The sequence below is a fragment of the Impatiens glandulifera genome, chromosome 1 (assembly GCF_907164915.1).
Source record: "Impatiens glandulifera chromosome 1, dImpGla2.1, whole genome shotgun sequence".
Classification (NCBI taxonomy): Eukaryota; Viridiplantae; Streptophyta; class Magnoliopsida; order Ericales; family Balsaminaceae; genus Impatiens; species Impatiens glandulifera.
Genome location: NC_061862.1, coordinates 106155576 through 106175645, shown reverse-complemented (window position 1 = coordinate 106175645; position 20070 = coordinate 106155576). Strand labels below are relative to the sequence as shown.

At 30.5% G+C, this 20070-nt stretch overlaps 1 protein-coding gene and 1 long non-coding RNA gene across 2 annotated transcripts; one reads left to right on the top strand and one right to left on the bottom strand.

Annotated features, from left to right (window-relative positions):
* Window positions 1–1010: 1010 nt before the first annotated feature.
* LOC124922739 lies at window positions 1011–2401 on the bottom strand. The gene is made up of 2 exons (XR_007097866.1): window positions 2094–2401; window positions 1011–1355 (listed from the first exon to the last, which is right to left on the bottom strand). It is a non-coding gene; the product is annotated as an uncharacterized LOC124922739 (long non-coding RNA).
* A 6237-nt stretch (window positions 2402–8638) lies between these two features.
* Window positions 8639–9121, top strand: LOC124922738. Its single transcript, XM_047463449.1, has one exon. The coding sequence runs from the start codon at window positions 8679–8681 to the stop codon at window positions 8943–8945; it is 267 nt and encodes an 88-aa protein (XP_047319405.1). The 5' UTR covers window positions 8639–8678; the 3' UTR covers window positions 8946–9121.
* Window positions 9122–20070: the final 10949 nt, after the last annotated feature.

The following is a 20070-nucleotide window of genomic DNA, read 5'->3' as shown; positions in this document are numbered from 1 at the left end:
AGAGTTTAACTTATATTATAATTTAATTAAAATCAATAGTTAAACTCTTTTAGAATTGGAAAATTTTAAATATTATATTGATATTTTAATTAACTTTGTGGCACGGTTACCAATATAATCAACAAAATAATATTTTTTATTCATAAAGAAATTGTTTTAACTAAAATAATTTATAATATACAATGTCTAATAAATTTTATATCAAGTTATAGAAAACATGAAATATAATTCTATATTGTAAATATAAGTTTAAATGTTGTTTGTGTGTGTGATTTTAGTATTAGTACTGGATGCAAGAGATGGTGAAATAAATATAATTCATTTATGATAATTGCATGCCAAATCAAAGAAAAAAATGTCTCAAAAGAGACAAATTTGGACTAGTTTGTTTTAAGACAGAAACTTTTGTTCCAGATATAAAAATTCATCAGAATATGGAGCTAACTTTATTTAGATGCAGTAAAAGTAGGCACTATTGAATTTTATTTTTTTACTTTGTGAAGTCTGAGTCCATCCCAATCTTACACCTTGCCCAGGTTTTCTAACTCACAACTTGAACAGGTTAAATTGACTCATAAATTTGAATAAGTTCACCAGTTTGAAATATTTGATCCAAATTATGATATTATTTCTCCATGCAGATCAACATCCATTGATGTAAGTCATTTTTTATTATCTAGATAACAAATCCTTAATAAATTTCTAAACTTTATATATGATTAATTCAGTTTTCAAAAGTTCTTTAACTATATCCAAATAAATTTTTTGACAATAATATTTTCCAAATTACTCTGATTACCTACAAAACATAACACTTAATCGAAGAACATCCAAACCCTAGATTGCAGAAAATGACATTGGATTCTTGCTTGATCAACTATAAAATCAAGCTGCCATCAATATTGCAAAGATCAATCTAAGAGAAATACTTAATATACCAGAGTTGTGGTTCCCAATTTAGTACTGATTCATTCAAGACCAACTCAAAGTGACAAACATTGAACCAAGAATGAACTAAAAAAACATATTAAAATTACCAAAATTCAAAGAAGACTCGACCCGCCTACAAAAATTAAACCTCAATGCCTCTGATACAATGAGATTTTGTTTCCCTAAACACGCAACACTCATCATATCCAAAACTTCAAATATGTCTCTGGCACACCAACAAACAACAAATGATATTACGCACTAAGTTCATAATAAACCTTGAAAATTTCATGTCAGCTCAATCACCGATGGGCTGTAACTAAAGTTTCAATGAACCTCAAGCCATCAAATTTGGGGGAGAATTTCTTGTCTTCCACAGAAGAAGCTGCACGCGACGCCCTTGCATTACCGCTTAAACTAAACTCCTTTGAGAAAAACGAAAGAAAAAAAAACATTTAATTGAATCAATCTTCCATTTGAGCATCTCTTAAATTTGTCAGAAGTTAATCAATTAGGTAAAGAAAAAAACACTTCTATGTAGAGATGATGAAACAAATTGTGGCATCTTAGGCAAAAAAAGAAAAGTTAAAACTTTTGGCTATCTTTAGTTTGAGATGGATATGTCCAATACATATTCTTCAAAAAGGAAAAGTATAGATTAGACTCATTACAAGAGGTAATAATATTGGTTGATTCCCACTATGAACATTAAAGAGGTTATAAAAGATAAAAAAAAATGACATGGGTAGTCATGAATTCAACAATAACATAAAAGAAAGAAAATATTCAAGACACCCACCATAGTTAAAATGAAATACCTAGTCAAGTTACTCAAATCCAAACAAGAGTTTTGCTACATAGGATTTGAATATATTCAATACCAATTCTAAAAACTTGGAATCTGAAACTGAATTTTAATTCCAATTTCGAAAATCCAAACCTAACATAAAAATAACAAATATATACCAATTAGGTCGTTCTTGAGAAAAAAGAAGAGAAAACAAGAATAAGAGTTTAGATCAATCATTGATTTGTTGAAAGAAACTCTAAGATACGTCCTCTTCCAACTTATCCCTTCAAATTGCATCGATAAGGAAAAATCATCGAAGAACAACTGAATCTACATACAAAGTAAATAGAGAGAAATTGAGGGGAAATCAAACCTTATTTGGTGATATGTATGAAATATCGTGTTTGTTCCCTGAGGGAGATGATGACGAGATAGCCATAGTAGAAGCTGCGATAACCGTCGCAAAGAGAGTACAAGGAGCTTTCATTGTTCAACGAATCTGAGAGAAAAAGCACCGGATCTACTACCAGATGGAGATGAGAATTCAAAACACGTTACAAAAGAAGATGAAAAAAGTCGAAATCCAACCGAAGTTCGACAGATCTCGGCCTTCTTCTCTGTTTACGCGGCTCCACGACTCGTTTCTCCCTTGGTACGGAAAGGGTTTAACCCTTTTTATATTATACCCGTAATGTCTGTTTGGAATTGGAAGTAATTAGGTCTTATTTTGGTAGGTTCAAGATTAAAGTATATTATTTTAATTTTATTAAATATAAATATTACTTCATGATATTATTTTAATTATCAATTTGTAATTTTAAATACTATTATTATATTTATTATTATTAAATTCATTATTTTATTTTATTTTTAAAAGAGTGCATAGTTGATTAGTCCTCAAACTAAGAGACATACACCAACAACCGAACATATACACAAATAAACAGGGGACAAGAACCAACAACAGAACATGTAAAATACAAGCAAACAAACATTTTAAACTTTAACAAACTTGTTAAACATTAAGTCATTACAATATTGAGAAGATCAGTTCAACTATTTCATAAGTACAATCCTGTTGAAATATATATTTATTAGTTAAAATTCATTTTCATTGTTTCCTTAAATTTGATATCTTAAATTTGATATCAATAAAAAAAAATAGATTAGGGTAGTGTGAATCCGGGATGGAATCGAAAATATCGTGTCAGGCACCATGAAAAATAATTGTCTAAACTCTAACCCAAAATATTATAAAAGATTACCAAATTTAGATATATTTTTATTCTGTACATTATCATTGATTTAATTTGTAACTCTACACTCTTTACAAATTAGATTTATATTTTTTAAAAATATAGTTGTAATTCAATATAATTTTCATTTAAAGTGTAAATGAAAAACTAAAAATATTGTAATAAGTATTGTTTGTACCCATAGGTAATTTGATAACGAGGACCACATATCCTATTGGGCTTGGTCTCGATTTTTATAATTGGTTTGGGGATGTATAATATCAGATGAATTTGAAAATTTCAATTATTATATCAATATATAAAATTATAATTTTAAATTATAAATAATTAAAGTTTTACCCTTACAAAATATTCAAATAGAGATGTAAATTTATAAAAGAGAACAATGATTATATATGTGATAATTATTAATTTATATAATATCAATATTTTTGAAATTATTTTTGAAACAACTTAAATAGTTTAATATGATTTTCATTTGTACCTATATTATTTAATAATTTTTTTATTATAATTTTATTATTTGTGAACATATTAATTTCAAATTATTAAAATTGTAATAATTATTACGTTAATTATATATTATTAAAATTAAAACTATACTTAAATTTAAAATACAAAATATTATTTTAATTTAGTATTAAAATTAATCATATAATTATTTATACAATGTAGATACTATATAGATTAATCATATAACAAGACTTATTTCTACAAATAAGTGTTATACGGGAATAAATAACATTTACTTTAATTTAAGACGTTTTAATTGTAAATTATTATTTATTATAATTTAAATAAACATTTAAATTTACTCTATATATTTTTTTATTTAAATTTAATTTATTATTTATTATAAATTTGATCAAATTTAATTAAAAACAAAAATAGTTAAAGATTAATAATTGTATATTCTATTAGATTACAATTATAATATCATGTCATCAATTTTTTATATTGTATCAAATAATGATTCAAGTTATAACCTTAAATTATAATAATGTATTTATTGATTAAAGTACATAAAAGAAAATAGACTAAATTATTCTTATTTTGATGTCTATCAAATATGTAAAGTCTATTATATTATAAACTTTAATAAAATATTATCTAAAAAAACACTTTAGTTGGCCAATTCAAAATCTTCCTTGAAGATTTTATAATTATTATCATTTAGGTTCAAGATTTTATGTTGCCAATTATTTCTTCTTGTCAAGACTAATAAATGATTTGAGCTTTAGAATCAAAATTAGTTTTTCCTTGAGGCAAACCATTGGGAGTAGAGAATCAATTGTCATTTTAATATAATAATTTTGATATCCAATTCTCATAAAAACTAACATGAGTAGTTTTAAAAGATTAGAGAATTTTCCAAAAAAAGAAAAAGAAAAAGAAATAGAGAAACAAAAGAAAGGAGGAAGATAACAAGATAGTGGTGGTGACATGTCATGTTTATCTCTTATTTTGTTAAAGCAACAATTTGTATTGGAGATGAAATTAGGGTAAAGAATTAAAGATCCATTATTGAATCAATTTGAGCCTTGTAGCATATTATGTGGCCCTTGTTGGGAGAGAGGGATAAAGTTTAGGAGACAAATACGGAATCCCATAATACATCCCATGTGAGAGCGACAAACTAACCCAAATCCCACATGGCCTTGGACTTGGAGTTCTTCAAATTAAGGACACACTATTGACTCTCAAACTTTATTAATAATTGTTTGTCCGAGTGATTCGTTTGATATATATATATTTTTTTTAAAGTTGAACCAAACATTTTTTAAGCTAAGATATTATTGTATACGCCTTTCTAACAATTTGTCAAATTTTATGTTTAGTTAAATTATAGAATTATAATTATTGAGTTTTCTTTATAAAATTTAACATGATTCTAAAATAAAAAATTGATCGTATTAACTTTTTTGAGAAAACAAAATTATAATTAAAACAAAAATCTTGATTGTAAGTTTTATTATATATTTAAATGCAAAAAATTAATTCAAAATAGACTAAGCAATTGACTAAATGTTCTACGTAGAAATTGATCAACCAACCCTCGGATGCAATGCTTTAATCACACTTATTAATATTTACAAATTATATACGACCATGTGTATCAAGGTGATAATATCTGATTGTGATGATATTAAAATATCGATTTGGTTCTTTAACTATATTGTAAATTAATAAGATAATTTGTTTGAAATAATTTAAAATAGCATGAACTGACAAATATTGAAAATTCAATTAAAATAGTAAGTTATTTATTTATTTGTGAAGAAAAAACTTGTATAATCCATGAACAAGAATGTTTACAAAAAAAAAAAAACACACATATATATATATATAACAAAACAAATTTTCAATTAAAAAAAAAAGGAAAAACAAAATTATTAATCATACAAAGTATAATTTAAAATTACAGTGATTTGAAATAAAAAAAAATAGAAAATATTATCAAACACAGCTTAAAAATAATTGAAAAAAAATCAATACATAACTCAAAAAAAAAGAGAATTAAATCAACAAGTAAAAAGACAATATATAAATATAATGCACTTGGATTTCAACAAATACATGAATTTGTTTTTCAATTTATTGTTCTATTTACTTAGTGATAAATTTAGTGTTTGATTTTTTATTTATAATTATAATGTTGAGAATCAATCTAAATGGCATGTATCCTTCAGATTACACCACTATTTTACAATACCTACATATATATATATATGAGGATCTAATCTATATTCTATACAAGACCAAACCACATGTTGATGTTGGTACTTGTTGCTTTTATCTAAGCAACAAAACAATGTCATCCAAGTGTCTACTACTATTACATTCATTTATTTGCTAAAGTTTGTATCCATCTAGCATAACATTTTCAATTATTACCTGAAAAACTTTACAAAATATACACAATCACAAAAAAGAGTAATGATAGGGGGAGCGAAAGATTTGTAGCGAAAGTGTAGCGAAATGATGTGGAAGGCTGACTAAGCATGATGACTCAACATTTCAAAATTTTTATTTCTCTCTCCTCTCTGTTCGTTAATAATTTATCTCTCTTCTCTTTATTAATCATTTATTTTTTATCTTTTCTTTTATCTTTATTAATAATTTATTTTTATAATTAATTTGTAAATATATGTTTATATATTTTATTATTTAACTTATTTATAATTTATTAATAAAAAATATATATTATATTTGATAAATTAAGATAATAAAAAATTAAATATAAAAATTCTTAATTTTTTAAAATTAATTATTTCTCCTCTCCCTATATATAATTTATATATTTATTTGATTTTAAAATGAGTTATAATAGGGAAAATAAATAAATTAAATATATAATTTTTAAAATTATATATATATTTTTACTTAAACTCTTTATTAGTTGTTTTTCCTTTTTTCTCTCTTTAATTATTTTTTTATATTTCATTTTCTTGTGAATTGTATTATAACTTAATTAATTAACTCAAAATGTTATATATTCTCTTTTTATATTATCCTATTGAGTTAACTCTTATCAAAAATATTTTTATTTATGATTAATAGTTAGTTTGAGTTATATTTATTTTGAATATTAGTATAATTTGATTCGAGTTAGTTTATCTTGACAAATTTTTTTTCTTCTATTATAACTTAATTTAAAAACTAATAAATAAATTATTAATATATATATATATATATATATATATATATATTAATCGAGAAGAGAAATAATTAATTAAAAAATTAAGAATTTTATATTTAATTTTTTATTCTCTTAAATATATATTTATCAAAATATAATATATATTTGAATATATATATTTTATTATTTTTAAAAAAATTAAGAAATTTTATATTTAATTTTATATTCTCTTAAATATATATTCATCAAATATAATATATACTTGAATATATATATTTTGTTATTTTTTATTTAATTTATTATTGTCTCTATTATTATTTTAAAAACATATATTTATAAATTAACTATAAAAATAAATTATTAATAAAGATAGAAGAAAAGATAAAAAATAAATGATTAATAAAAAGAAGAGAGAGAAATTATTAATGAACGGAGAGAGAAATAAAAAATTTGAAATGTTGAGTCATATTGCCTAGTCAGCCTTCCACATCAGTTCGCTGCACTTTCGCTACAAATCTTTCGCTCCCTCTATCATTACTCCACAAAAAATATCTATTTACAATGAATATTGCAGTTTTTTCTTATTACTTTGCATCAATTTTACATATAGGTGATATATATATAATAATAATAATAAATTAATACGACTCACCTCAATTTTAGGCGTTCTCAAGTAAAAATTAAATAAGTCTTTTTTGTCTCTTAATCATTACTCTTATTATTTAAATTATCTTAATCTAATTTTGATTATATATAAAACTGAAATGTCTTGGGCTTAAAAGAAAAAATACAACTTGTTTGTTTGATCAATTGAAAGTTGAATAGTAACTTATAATTAACACATTAGTGGAGTTAAAGTATAAAAAAAAAATATTATTAAAAGATAAAAAAAATTATATTGAACTAGAATAAAAACCCTCCATAGATATTGTCCGTGTTAGTCTCTTAAAATTTTATTTATATATTTCATTAATAATTTTGGTGCAAAAATTCAAACTCATTTCTATAAATAGTCTTTACTAAATAATTTTGGTGAAAATTCAAACTCATTTCTATTTTATAGTCTTTGCGACTCTTAATTACTAAGAGCATATCCAACCGATACCCAAACTCAAACCCCTTTCAAACGTTTCTATTGTTCATAATATCAAAATTATTTTTTTCTTCTAATTCAATCCTTAAATTTAATTTAGATATATTTTTATACATTAAACTTATTTATATATTTTATTTATTTATATAACCTAAATTTATAATAATATTCAAAAAAAAATTATAATAATATTAATTTTTTTAGTTTATTAATTGTAATTTTTGAATTTTTAATAATTTATAATCAAATTTGAAATAATGGGGTGATATTAAAATATTTTGATGTAATTTATAAAATTTTAAAATATATGAGGTAATATTAAAAATTTATAAAATTTATGTAAGAAAAATATTATAAAGAATATTTTTTTGAGTTTAAAAATAAATTTTTCGATTTAAAAATAATTACGTTTTAATATCACACTTTTGAGTTTATAAATGAGTTTTTTAATTGGATTGACTCGGACATATTTTCTTAAAATAATATATATAAAATTGTAAACAACCTCTTTTACATTAAAGATAAACTAAATCAACTATTCAAATTATAAATAAAATAAATTAAACAAGTTCCGGAACTTTGTTTGACCTTTCTTTCGTTCGAACCGTAGGAAGACTAAAATCCCGGTCTAAGACATTTGACCGGTAATTTGCTGTTTTATATGAGCCGCTGGTCAACACGTTTAATAGAGAGGGCCTTGTTTGGTCATTTAAAATTATTTGTAAAGGGTGTAAAATTGTGTGGTGAGTCTAAAACAAGCCAAAACCAAACAAGGCACAAATAGTGGAAGGACTAGAAGTTACCGAACTAACTCGGAAAAGGGTCTTGAAAGCTCTCGTCTTTATCCTCTTCTTTGATCCCACAGTATATAAATACAGACGCCCCTTCTTTTAATTCATCATAATTCATAAGCAAATTAGAATCAAATTAAATTCATCTTCTTCATCCATTCATCTCGTTTCGTTAATCATGAATTCGATGTTTAGTTCGTTCGACGCCTTATGCGCGGAAGTGATGGGCCACAGTTTCAAGAACTCCTTTCCTTCTTTAAAGAACAACCCTGTTTCCAACGGCGATCAACAACGATCGGAGGAGGCCAACATGAAGGGGAAACCCTCGCCGCCGCCGCCGCCAACTGCCGATGGAACCGGCGGCAGGAAAAAGAAGGTGGTTAGTGCCAGATTTGCGCCGGAGCTTGATGGGTTAAATTGCTTTGAGACGCTCGTGTCTTTCTAATAATGTAATTAGTTATGGAATCACAAGATCATACGCTTATAGATTCTTTGAATTTCATTCCATTGATTTGATTAAACATAATATACGAAATCAAATTCTTTCTTAATTATCTCTCTTTTCTCTTTCTTCTTCTTGTTTGTGCTTAATCAAGCGTACTACAGAGCTTTATGTTAATGAATATTTATATTTTTTTTATTCGATATTAATACTTACAAATTAGAATATGTGATTTTAATTTTATTTAAGAAAAACATCCATATAAGAATCTAAAATAGGATTAAGCTGAGATTTATTATATACAAATTTAAATATTTAAGAAAACATCTCGAATAATAGATTTATATACAATATAAAAATACAATTTATAAATATAAGATCTAATTAATGTATAAATTTGAATAGATCAATAATAATAAAAGAATTTGAAATTATAAGTATTCAAAATAGATTAGGAAAATAAAGTGGTTTATTTTCGGTTTGAGGGACTTAGTGTGAAATCTTATTCAAAATTAGGAATATTTAATAGACAAAAAGTGAGTCTCTATTATTTTCTCTTTACACATTTAAAAAAAAAGTTATCCAACGGGGAAGATGAATGATAGTGAGAAAGGGAAGAGTTTTTAGTGTCGGTCAATATGTGGTTGTCTATGAAGGTGTTGTCCGACGAATTTATCTCTCTTATTCTTTCGCCACTTATGGCCAATAAATTTGTAACTCGGGAAATCACTTGGTCCGTAGCTTAGCACATGCCGACTGACACGTGGCAATATGAGGGATTCGCGGTGGCTCGAGGTTCGATAGTTTCAACATTGGTTTGCGTGTCATTTATATTTTAAAATAAAATATTATTTTTAAAGATTTTGATAAAATAACTGACAACTTTTAAAATTAATTATTAAAAATAATTAATTATATTCAAATTTTAATAATATAGAGATTTGTTATAACCAAATAATAATTTGATTTGAAATCCAGTTTAAATTAACTAAACATAATTAATTAAAAAAAATATTATTTATTTGAAAAAGAGTTGCCAAATAATTTTAGAAAAATCAGTAAAATGTGTGTATAAATGTACGTGTATAAATGTACTTTATAACAAAGTTTTCATAAGAGGTTCGTTATTTGGTTACGCTCAGGAAAAAAATTTCGCGCTATGTCATATACGCCCGTTGAAAAATGTTTTATTTTTTTAAAAGTTTGTATTAAAAGATTTATTTATTTATAACATTTATTTTCTTTAATTAGTAGTCATGAGGTCCTCAAGAAGGATAAATTGTAAATAATTGTACAAAATTATTTAAAAGTGCGTACATACGATTACGGTTATGAAAAATTGAGAACAAAACTTGAAAATATTAAAAAAATATATTAGAATTTACAAATAAATTCTTAACGGGGCCTTAATCAAAATATTTGTTTGGGAAATATCCAGAAAATATTTTGAAATCATTTTATAACCTCCTGTGATTATTTGAAAATAGATTGGGGTTCTAAAATTACAAAAATAATTTTGGGTTTTGAAAAGTGGAACCAAACAGACCTTAGGACCGGAGTACTAAGGGTTGCAATATGTTTTTATCAGTTTGGACCAGAGAAGATCGGTCTAGACCAATGGAGCTTTCGATTGGAGCTCAGGATACTCGGTTAGAGGACTAGAGTGTTTGGTCCTGGGGTTTGGGAGGCTCGGTCCTGAACTCAGAATGTTCAATCCTAGGTCTGGGAGTCTCGGTCCCAAATATAGATTTCTCAATCGTGGGTCTTGGGAGTCTTAGTCTCAGGTCAGACCCCTCGGTCCTAGGTAAAAATCCTCGGGCGAATTTCTCAATCCTTACTTGAGAGCACCGGTCCTGGTTCTCGGTCCTAACTCAAGAACACTAGTCCTAGGGCTCGGTCCTAGGTCAATTTTCTTGGTCTTGTTCTCGGTCGGGAACGAGGATTCTCGGTCCTACCTTTTGGACCTCGATCCTACCTAACTCGGTTCAAGAATACTGAATGTTCTTCATTTGATACGAAAAGTTGTAGGTTTGTATCTTTTGATGCAGAACATGAAAACATTATCTATAAATTTCCATCAACTCTATTGATGTATGAATCATAACACATATCCTAAAATCGATCAATCAAACCCTAAGACGATTGATTTTCAAAATGATTTCTAGGGAAAAATTTGGGATCTCATGATTTAATTCTTGTTTTAACAAATTCGAAATAATGTTTACAATTGAACACAACCTAAACAAAAACATGAATCAAGCTTTGTAACTATAACCTCTAGGAAATTCCTGGTTAGTAGCTTAGCACGTGTCATGGATACGTGGAAATACGGAGGATCGTAGGGTGGCTCGAGGTTCAATGCGTTTTAACTTTGTTTTGCGTTCCAGACATCATTTTAAAAGAAAATATTATTTTAAAAGATTTTGACAGTACCTGAAAGCTTTTTAAAATTAATTATGTAAAAATAATTAATTTTGTTCAAATTCTAATAATTTGGGGATCAAAAGACAGTTTGATTAAAGCCGGTTTAAATTAATCAAATATATTTAATTAAAAAAATTATTTATTTGAATATAGAGTCGCCAAATGATTTTAGAAAAATCAGTAAAATGTACGAGTATAAACATACTTTATACTAGAGTTTTCATAAGGAGTTCGTTTTTTAGTTACGCTTGGGAAATGACTTTCGCGCTCTGTCCTCCACGTCCGTGAAAGGGCGATTTTTTTTAAAGTCTGGCTATCAAAAGATTTATTTCCTTTAATTAGTAGTCCCGAGGTCCTAAGATAAATTTAGATTACGTAAATAATTGTACAAAATTATTTAGAAGGGCGTACATGCGATTGTATTAATATGAGATTGAGTAAAAACCCCTGGAAAATATTGGTAAAGTATTAGAATTTCAAAATAAATTCCAAACGTGGCCTTAGCCAAAATATTTGTTTAAGAAATACCCTAAAAATATTTAAAAATCATTTTATGGCCTTTCGGGATTATTTGAAAATAGATTTGGGTTCCAAATTTGCAAATGTAATTTTGGATTTTGAAAAGTGGAACCAAATAGGCCAACGGAGTCCTAAGGCTTGGGTCCGTTTTTACCGATTTGGGCTCGGACAGGCTCGGTCTAGATTGAGGTGATCTGGATCGGGGCTCGGGACAATTGATCAAGGACCAAGGGGTTTGTCCATGCAGTTCGGAAGACTCGGTCCTAAACTCAGGTTGTTCGGTCCTAGGTCTAAGAGTATCGGTCCCATGTCTAGCTTCCTCGGTCGTGGGACCTGGGTGTCTTAGTCCAATGTCAGTCCTCTCAGTCGTAGCTTTGAATCATCAGTTAGATTCCTCGGTCCTTATTCAAGAACATCGATCCTAAGGCTCAGTCCTTACTTAAGAATACAGGTCATTGGTCTCGGTCCTAGGTCAATTTTCTCACTCCTTGATCTTGGTTAGGACCGAGAGTTCTCGGCCCGTTTTATGGTCCCGGTCATACAGGACTCGGTCGTCGGGGACCGAGTGTTCTTCATTTTGTATGAAGATTTGTATGTCTATATCTTTTGATACAGCTCATGAAAGCATGATCCGTAAGTTACAAACAACTCATATGAATGCAGGGATCATAATCCCTAACCCTAAACATGATCAATCGAACTTTATAACAATTGATTTTTCAAAATGGATTTTAAGGAAAAATTTGGGAACTTTTGATTTAAGCCATCTCATCGCCTGATTATTGTTCCAATTTCTTTGAAATGATGTAAATAGTCGAACACAGCCAAAACCAATCAAGTTGTGTAACAATTTTTGAAACTGAAATTCAAATCCATTTAAAAAAAAATCAGTTGGATCAAACATAATCAGGATGTTGATTTTATGATTTGGAAATCATTCTAACATGTTTACAAACATGTTAGGAATTTAATTGAATCAAAATTCAAGCTTAAACGCTTAAGAACACGAAATTCAAAATTTTCTAATCAAATTTGGGTTTTTTTTCGATTAAGGTTGAATTGATGAAATCTTTTTCGACAGAAAGCTTTGGGAATGATTTAAAACAAATAAAACACAAAATTGAACCATAAATAAGATCAATCTGATCAAACTTGGAAAAATGCAGTTTCAAATCCTAACTTGAATTATAGTAGGTCTGGAAGATTACAATTGATTGGAGAACACTCCAATGGTGTTTAAAAAGCTTTCCCAAGCCCTGGATCGAAGCTTAACTCACCGGAAAAGTTTTAAAAACAACAGTCGCCATAATTTTAGGTAGATCTTCGATCGAGCTGTGATATTGGGATTTTGTTTGATGGCTTGAAAGAAGAAATGGAGAGTATTTATAGTCAACTAGGTCAGTTAATGAAGTCGAATTCGACTTCTTCTGAATTCTTATCTCTTGAATTATGTTTTGTCTTGAGCAGCCTAGCTAGGGTATATGTTTTGACTATTGATCCTAAGGGAATTGAAAGCGTGGAAGAGACTTGCACGTTGGTGAAAGAATGGAAGAATAAGGATGAGTAATGGCGGAGATAGACCTTTTGGAAGATCGCCGACGTTGAGCACGACCTCCGGAGTTCGTGAAGAAGAATAACAAAACAACGTCATTTTGTTTAAACAAAACAAGTCGTTGCGTTCCGTTGGCGGTCAAGTTCTTGGGCTAACGTCCTCGTTAGTTAATTGGGTGTGGACTAGGCACACGCAGCTTGGTTACAACCGGCACGCATGGCTTCTTTCTGGGCGTTGGATGAAAATTCAGTGCTGATTTGATGGTCCTAAATTCTGCTACAAAATTTAAATATAAATTCTACCACACATAATTTTATATTTTTAATAAAAGGGTTATTAAAAATAATTAAATAATTTCAAAATTTTAACTCATAATTAAATAATTTCAACTCCTTTTGGATTTAATTTGGGTAAATAAATACAATATTTTAACCTCAAATTATTTTTGGATGTTTGTTTAATGGTTCTAATTAGGGTTTAATTATCGCAATAATTAACCATAATTTGATTTTTAATCCTTTTTGTTTATTTTGAATTTAAAAATTCAAAATATTATTTAAACATTATTATAAATTGGGATATACTATATTTTCATGCTTATAAAATGCCCTTCTCGAACCAAGTTTGAATAAAATAAACTTTATTTTTGAAAAACGTGGATTTGAGGTTTTAATATTCTAAAACTCATACCCTAACTTATATAGTAGAGAGATAGAACCTAGATGGCAACAGATGCTAGGAATGAATCATGACAATGATTCATAAGTCAGATTGCCACGCGATCATTCGTCGGTTGTGTTGGGTCAAATTATTTTGACTAAGGGTCAAAGTATTCTGACTAATGAAATTTTGATAATGAGTTGGTATAAAACTTAAGCTAAGCCGTCTAATTGTTTTTGGTGCAGGTGTAACAAAAACATGTTATATTAGACTAAGTCTGAATAAGGTTCATTAGACTTATTAGCTATTAGACACATTGAGTTAGACGTGCAGTCTAACAGATACGTAGTTAGACGTGCAGTCTAACAGATACATAGTTAGACGTGCAGTCTAACAGGCGTAGTTAGACGTGCAGTCTAACAGACGTAGTTAGACGTGCAATCTAATAGACACGTAGTTTGCCGTGCAGTCTAACAAATACGTAGTTAGACGTGCAGTCTAACGGATACGTAGTTTGACGTGCAGTCTAACAGGCGTAGTTAGACGTGTAGTCTAACAGATACGTAGTTAGACGTGCAGTCTAACGGATATGTAGTTAGATTTGCAGTCTAACAGGCGTAGTTAGATGTTCAGTCTAACAAATACGTAGTTAGACGTGCAGTCTAATAGATATGTAGTTAGACGTGCAGTCTAACAAATACGTAGTTAAACGTGCAATCTAACAGATACGTAGTTAGACGTGCAGTCTAACGGATACGTAGGTAGATGTGCAGTCTAACATGCGTAGTTAGACGTGCAGTCTAATAGGCGTAGTTAAACGTGCAGTCTAACAAGCGTAGTTAGACATGCAGTCTAACAGGCGTAGTTAGATGTGCAATCTAATAAATGAATGTTAGACGTGCAGTCTAACTCCTTCAGATTAGTCTGAAGGGAAACGTAATTAGACGTGTTGTCTAATCCTATTAGACCAGATAGTCTAATGGATCCTACTATTAGACGGAGACGTCTAACTTCATTAGACTCGTCAGTCTAATTGAAAAACGTTTAATGCCATGCTTAAGAAGTTGCTTGAAGCTAGAATCCGTCTACCCACGATCAACTAGTTAATCGTGGGTAGACGGGTGCTAGCTTCAAGCAACTTCTTAAGCATAGCATTAGACGTATTTCACTTAGACGACCTCGTCTAATGAAATTAGACGCCCTTGTCTAATAGCAGGATCCATTAGACCACTTGGTCTAATGGGATTAGACAACACGTCTAATACCACATCCCTTCAGACTAATCTGAAGGAGTTAGACTGCACGTCTAACTTCCATTAGTTAGACCGCATGTCTAACTATACATCCCTTCAGACTAATCCGAAGGAGTTAGACTGCATGTCTAACTTCCATTAGTTAGACTTCACGTCTAACTATACATCCCTTCAGACTAATCCGAAGGAGTTAGACTACACGTGTAACTCTCATTAGTTAGACTGCACGTCTAACTACGTTAGTTAGACTGCACGTCTAACTACGTTTGTTAGACCGCACGTCTAACTACGTTTGTTAGACTGCACGTCTAACTATATCTGCTAGACTACACGTCTAACTCCGTGTGTTAGACTGCACGTCTAACTCCGTATGTTAGACTGCACCTCTAACTACGTCTAACTCAATGCATCTAATGCCTAATCAGTCAAATGAACCTCATTAAGACTAAGTCTAATATAACATGTTTTCGATACACCTGCACCAAAAACAAAATAATTCCTATCCTCCTCCTTTCTCTCTTTCTTTCTTTTCCCTTTTTAACATCATCAGGAAAGACGAATCTACAACCTAGGAAGTCTCTAAGACTGCGGTTAGAGCGGAGTTGTAGACACCTCTGTCCATTTTCTTTGATTTAAGCCTTTCTACCCTAAGAACATAATCAACAACCTTCTGACTATTCAGGGTTTTAGAGGATGAATGATACCCATAACCAGATTCATCGAGAAGACAGCAAAGAAATGCGCCAAGAGGAGCATCAAAACCGAGATCGTCTTCCTAGCACAAAGCATTCTGACCAGGTTCCCGTAGAGGACCTTCTTCCAGTTGATGGCAACACCCCTTGTGATGGCCACCATTATCTCAAAGACTTTAGAACAATACGTGTAGAAGAAATCTTTTGCAATGAGGGATTTGAAGATGATGTCGCTGAGTAAAGCATACTCAACTTTCAAGAAACTACTCTTCCCGTGATTCTTTACTGGAAGATTCGCGTCTGAGAAGACATTCATAATCTCCGACAGGATTTCAGGAGAGGAGGGAGGAAACTCATGGATTCCTACGGTTGGGAGAAGGAAGAACATGCCAAAAGTATCTTCATCAAAACAAATCATTCTGCCGAAAACAATCCCGCATATATATTTGTCGTTGTAAAACTTGGCTGTTTCAAAGAACTCACGAATAATTTGTTCGTGATAAATGCAATGGGGGCGAAGAAACTTCTTCAACCTAGAGGCTTCTAATGATTCAAACATTTGAACCATTCCACCGATTGGAGTAGAATACAGAGACTAGAAATCTACTTGCAGAGATTTTGGAGAGAAGGAAGTCATTTTGACGATTCGAATTCTAGAAAGAGAGAGATACGGATTTGGGAGTACTCAACCATTTGAGTAATACCCTTTATTAAATATCAAGAACCTAACGTGTAGTTAATATCTAATGATTATACCAACCGTCAAAGAGTCATAAACCTATTCCCTAAGAACACAACTATTAATGTTAATCATAAAAGCATGCAGTTAATATTAGACGCATAAATGGAAATAATATCAGAACTGTCAGTCACTCTTGACAAATTGAGAGACACCTGTCTTCAATTTATTTGAGAAGTGATTGGTTCATTTTAGGCAGGAAAAATTACATGGACAGATTCATATGTAGATGACAACTGTCCAAATAGCCAGAAAATTAAAAATATAAGTACACAAGTAGTTAGACGTTTATTCTACTTTTCACATTTTTCACTTTTCTTGGAAAATCTGTCTATTAGACAACGCGTCTAATTGTGCATAAACAGCACGTGCTTCACGTGTGTCTGGTTAGACATGAGCTTCCATTTGCTCTAGACATAAAAACGTCTAACGTCTATTAGACGTGTATGCCTAACCACGCAGGTTATAAACCAAGACATAATATCCCGAAAGAAGATAAAAATTGCTATAGTAGACGTACATCTAAGTAGTTATGCTTCTTAAGCTTCTAGTTCATTGGACGTATCAAGACCTCTGTCTTCTTATCTGTCCACTTACACTTTGAACAACATGTCCCCCCTCAATTTATGCACATAACAACATCAATCAAGATCAACAAGACCTAAAATGTTTCTAAAATGAGAAAACTTAGCTTCGGGCAGAGGCTTCGTGAAGATATCTGCCGTTTGTTGATCTGTAGGATTATATTCAAGATGAATCTGCTTTTGATTGATATGCTCTCGGATAAAGTGATGCCTGATTTCGATATGCTTTGTCCGAGAATGCAGAACTGGATTATAGGTGATTGCGATAGCACTAGTGTTGTCGTAGAAAATTGGAGATTCTTCAACTTTAATCCCATAGTCCCTGAGCTGTTGTTGAACCCACAAAAGTTGAGAGTAACAACTTCCAACAACGAGTTACTCTACTTCAACTGTAGGTGTGACAACTGACGTCTGCTTCTTGCTAAACCATGAGATAAGACGATCTCAAAGGACCGGCAAGTTCCACTTGTGCTCTTTCTATCAACTTTGCACCCTGCATAATCTGCATCTGAGAAACTGGTCAAGTTAGAACTGGAATCCTTCAGATACTACAGTCCCACATTTTGAGTTCCCTTTAAATATTTAAGAATGCGTTTAGCAGTAGTAAAGTGAGAGAGTTTAGGATTATCCTGAAATCTTCCATAGACACAAACAACAAATTGGATATCTGGTCTACTAGCAGTCACATAGAGCAATGATCCGATTATTCCTCTATAGGCTGTGACATCTACACTTTGGCCGCCTTCATTTTTATCCAATTTACTAGAGGAGCTCATTGGTCTACTAGAAATTCTCCATCCCAAACTTCTTTAGCAGTTCTCTGGTATACTTGGCCTGATTGATGAAGGTCCCTTTCTCCAGCTGACGAACTTGAAGCCCAAGGAAGAAAGTTAATTCTCCCATCATGCTCATTTCAAATATGTCCTACATCAGCTTAGCAAATTTCTCACACAATTTGGGATTAGTTGAGCCAAATATAATATCATCAACATATATTTGAACAAGCAGGATGTGAGAATCTTTAGTGAATCTAAACAAGGTTTTGTCCACAGTTCCAATAACAAAATCATGATTAAACATAAATTCAGTTAAAGTATCATACCAAGATCTAGGGGCTTATTTCAGACCATACAGTGCTTTGTCAAGCTTATAAACATGATTTGGTGACGTATGATCCACAAAACCAGGCGGTTGCTCAACATAGACATCTTCATTTAATTTACCATTTAAAAATGCACTCTTTACATCCATTTGAAAAACTTTAAAGTTCTTAAATGATGCATATGCCAAGAAGATTCTAATTGCCTCAAGTCTTTCTAAAGGTGCAAAAGACTCATCAAAATCGATACCTTCCTGCTGTCAGTATCCTTGAGCAACTAAACGGGCTTTGTTTCTAATAACTAAGACATCTTCACTAAGCTTATTTCTAAATACCCGTGTTGTTCCTATGAATGACTGGTCATTCAGTTTAGGAGTTAGATGCCACACTTTATTTCTCACAAATTGGTTTAACTCCTCCTGCATATCATTTATCCAATCAGGATCAACTACTGCTTCACCAATTTTCTTGGGTACAATCTGAGAAATAAAGGAAGAATTGGTCATTTCGTCCATCAATTGACGTCTTGTCCTTCGAGGAGAAAAAGGGTTTTCGATGATCAATTCAGGTGGATGATTCATGTTCCATATGAAGTTGGATCCAAAGGGATTGGTCATCTGAATGGGTGACTCCGTGACGTTTGAACTCTCAACAGTTTGTTGAACATGAGTTTGTACGTCTAGTTAAACCTCAACCGGATCAGCCATAGGTTAGACAACGAAATCCGTTTATCCAGAACTTCTTCCACACTTATAGACTCAAGACTTGTCGCTTCTATTCTATCAGCAAGGTCAATTGGATCAATGGATTTTCTCTTAACAAGTTCATCAAAGACTACATGGAGGGATTCCTCAACGGTTTGTGTTCAATTGTTGTATACTCTGTAAGCCTTGCTTACTGAGGAATATCCCAACATGAATCCCTCATCTGCTTTAGCATCAAAAGCGGTCAAATAAACCTTTCCATTGTTATGAATAAAACATTTACATCCGAATAATTTAAAGTAAGAAACTGTGGGAATTCTTCCGTAATACAGTTCATAGGGATTTTTATCAAAACGTTTGTTAATTATTGACTGATTCTGTGTGTAACGAGCATTGTTTATGGCTTCTACCCAGAACCTCTGAGGTACGTCTGATTCAGCCAGCACAGATCTCGCTGCTTCCTTCAGGGTTCTCACTCTTCTCTCAGCAATACAATTTTGCTGTGGAGTTCTAGCACTAGACAACTCATGCCTAATCCCGGACTCCTCGAGATAAGATGATAAGTATCTGTTAGTGAACTTAGTTCCATGGTCACTTCTAATGCATGCAATATTCAAAGATTTCTGATTCTGAATTCTTTTAAATATTCTAATCAAATTTTCAGCAGTTTTATCCTTTGATGGCAAAAATGCTACCCATATAAATCGAGAAAAATCATCAATAACAATTAGGGCAAATCTCATTCCTCCTAGGCTCTTTACAGGAATTGGACCAAACAGATCCTTATGTAAAAATTTCTAAGCAACGACTGAATTGAGATTTCCCTTTACTTTTGAACGATGATCTGCCCTGTTTGCCTAACTGGCAAGCAGAACATACCTTGTCCTTTGAAAACTGAAGTT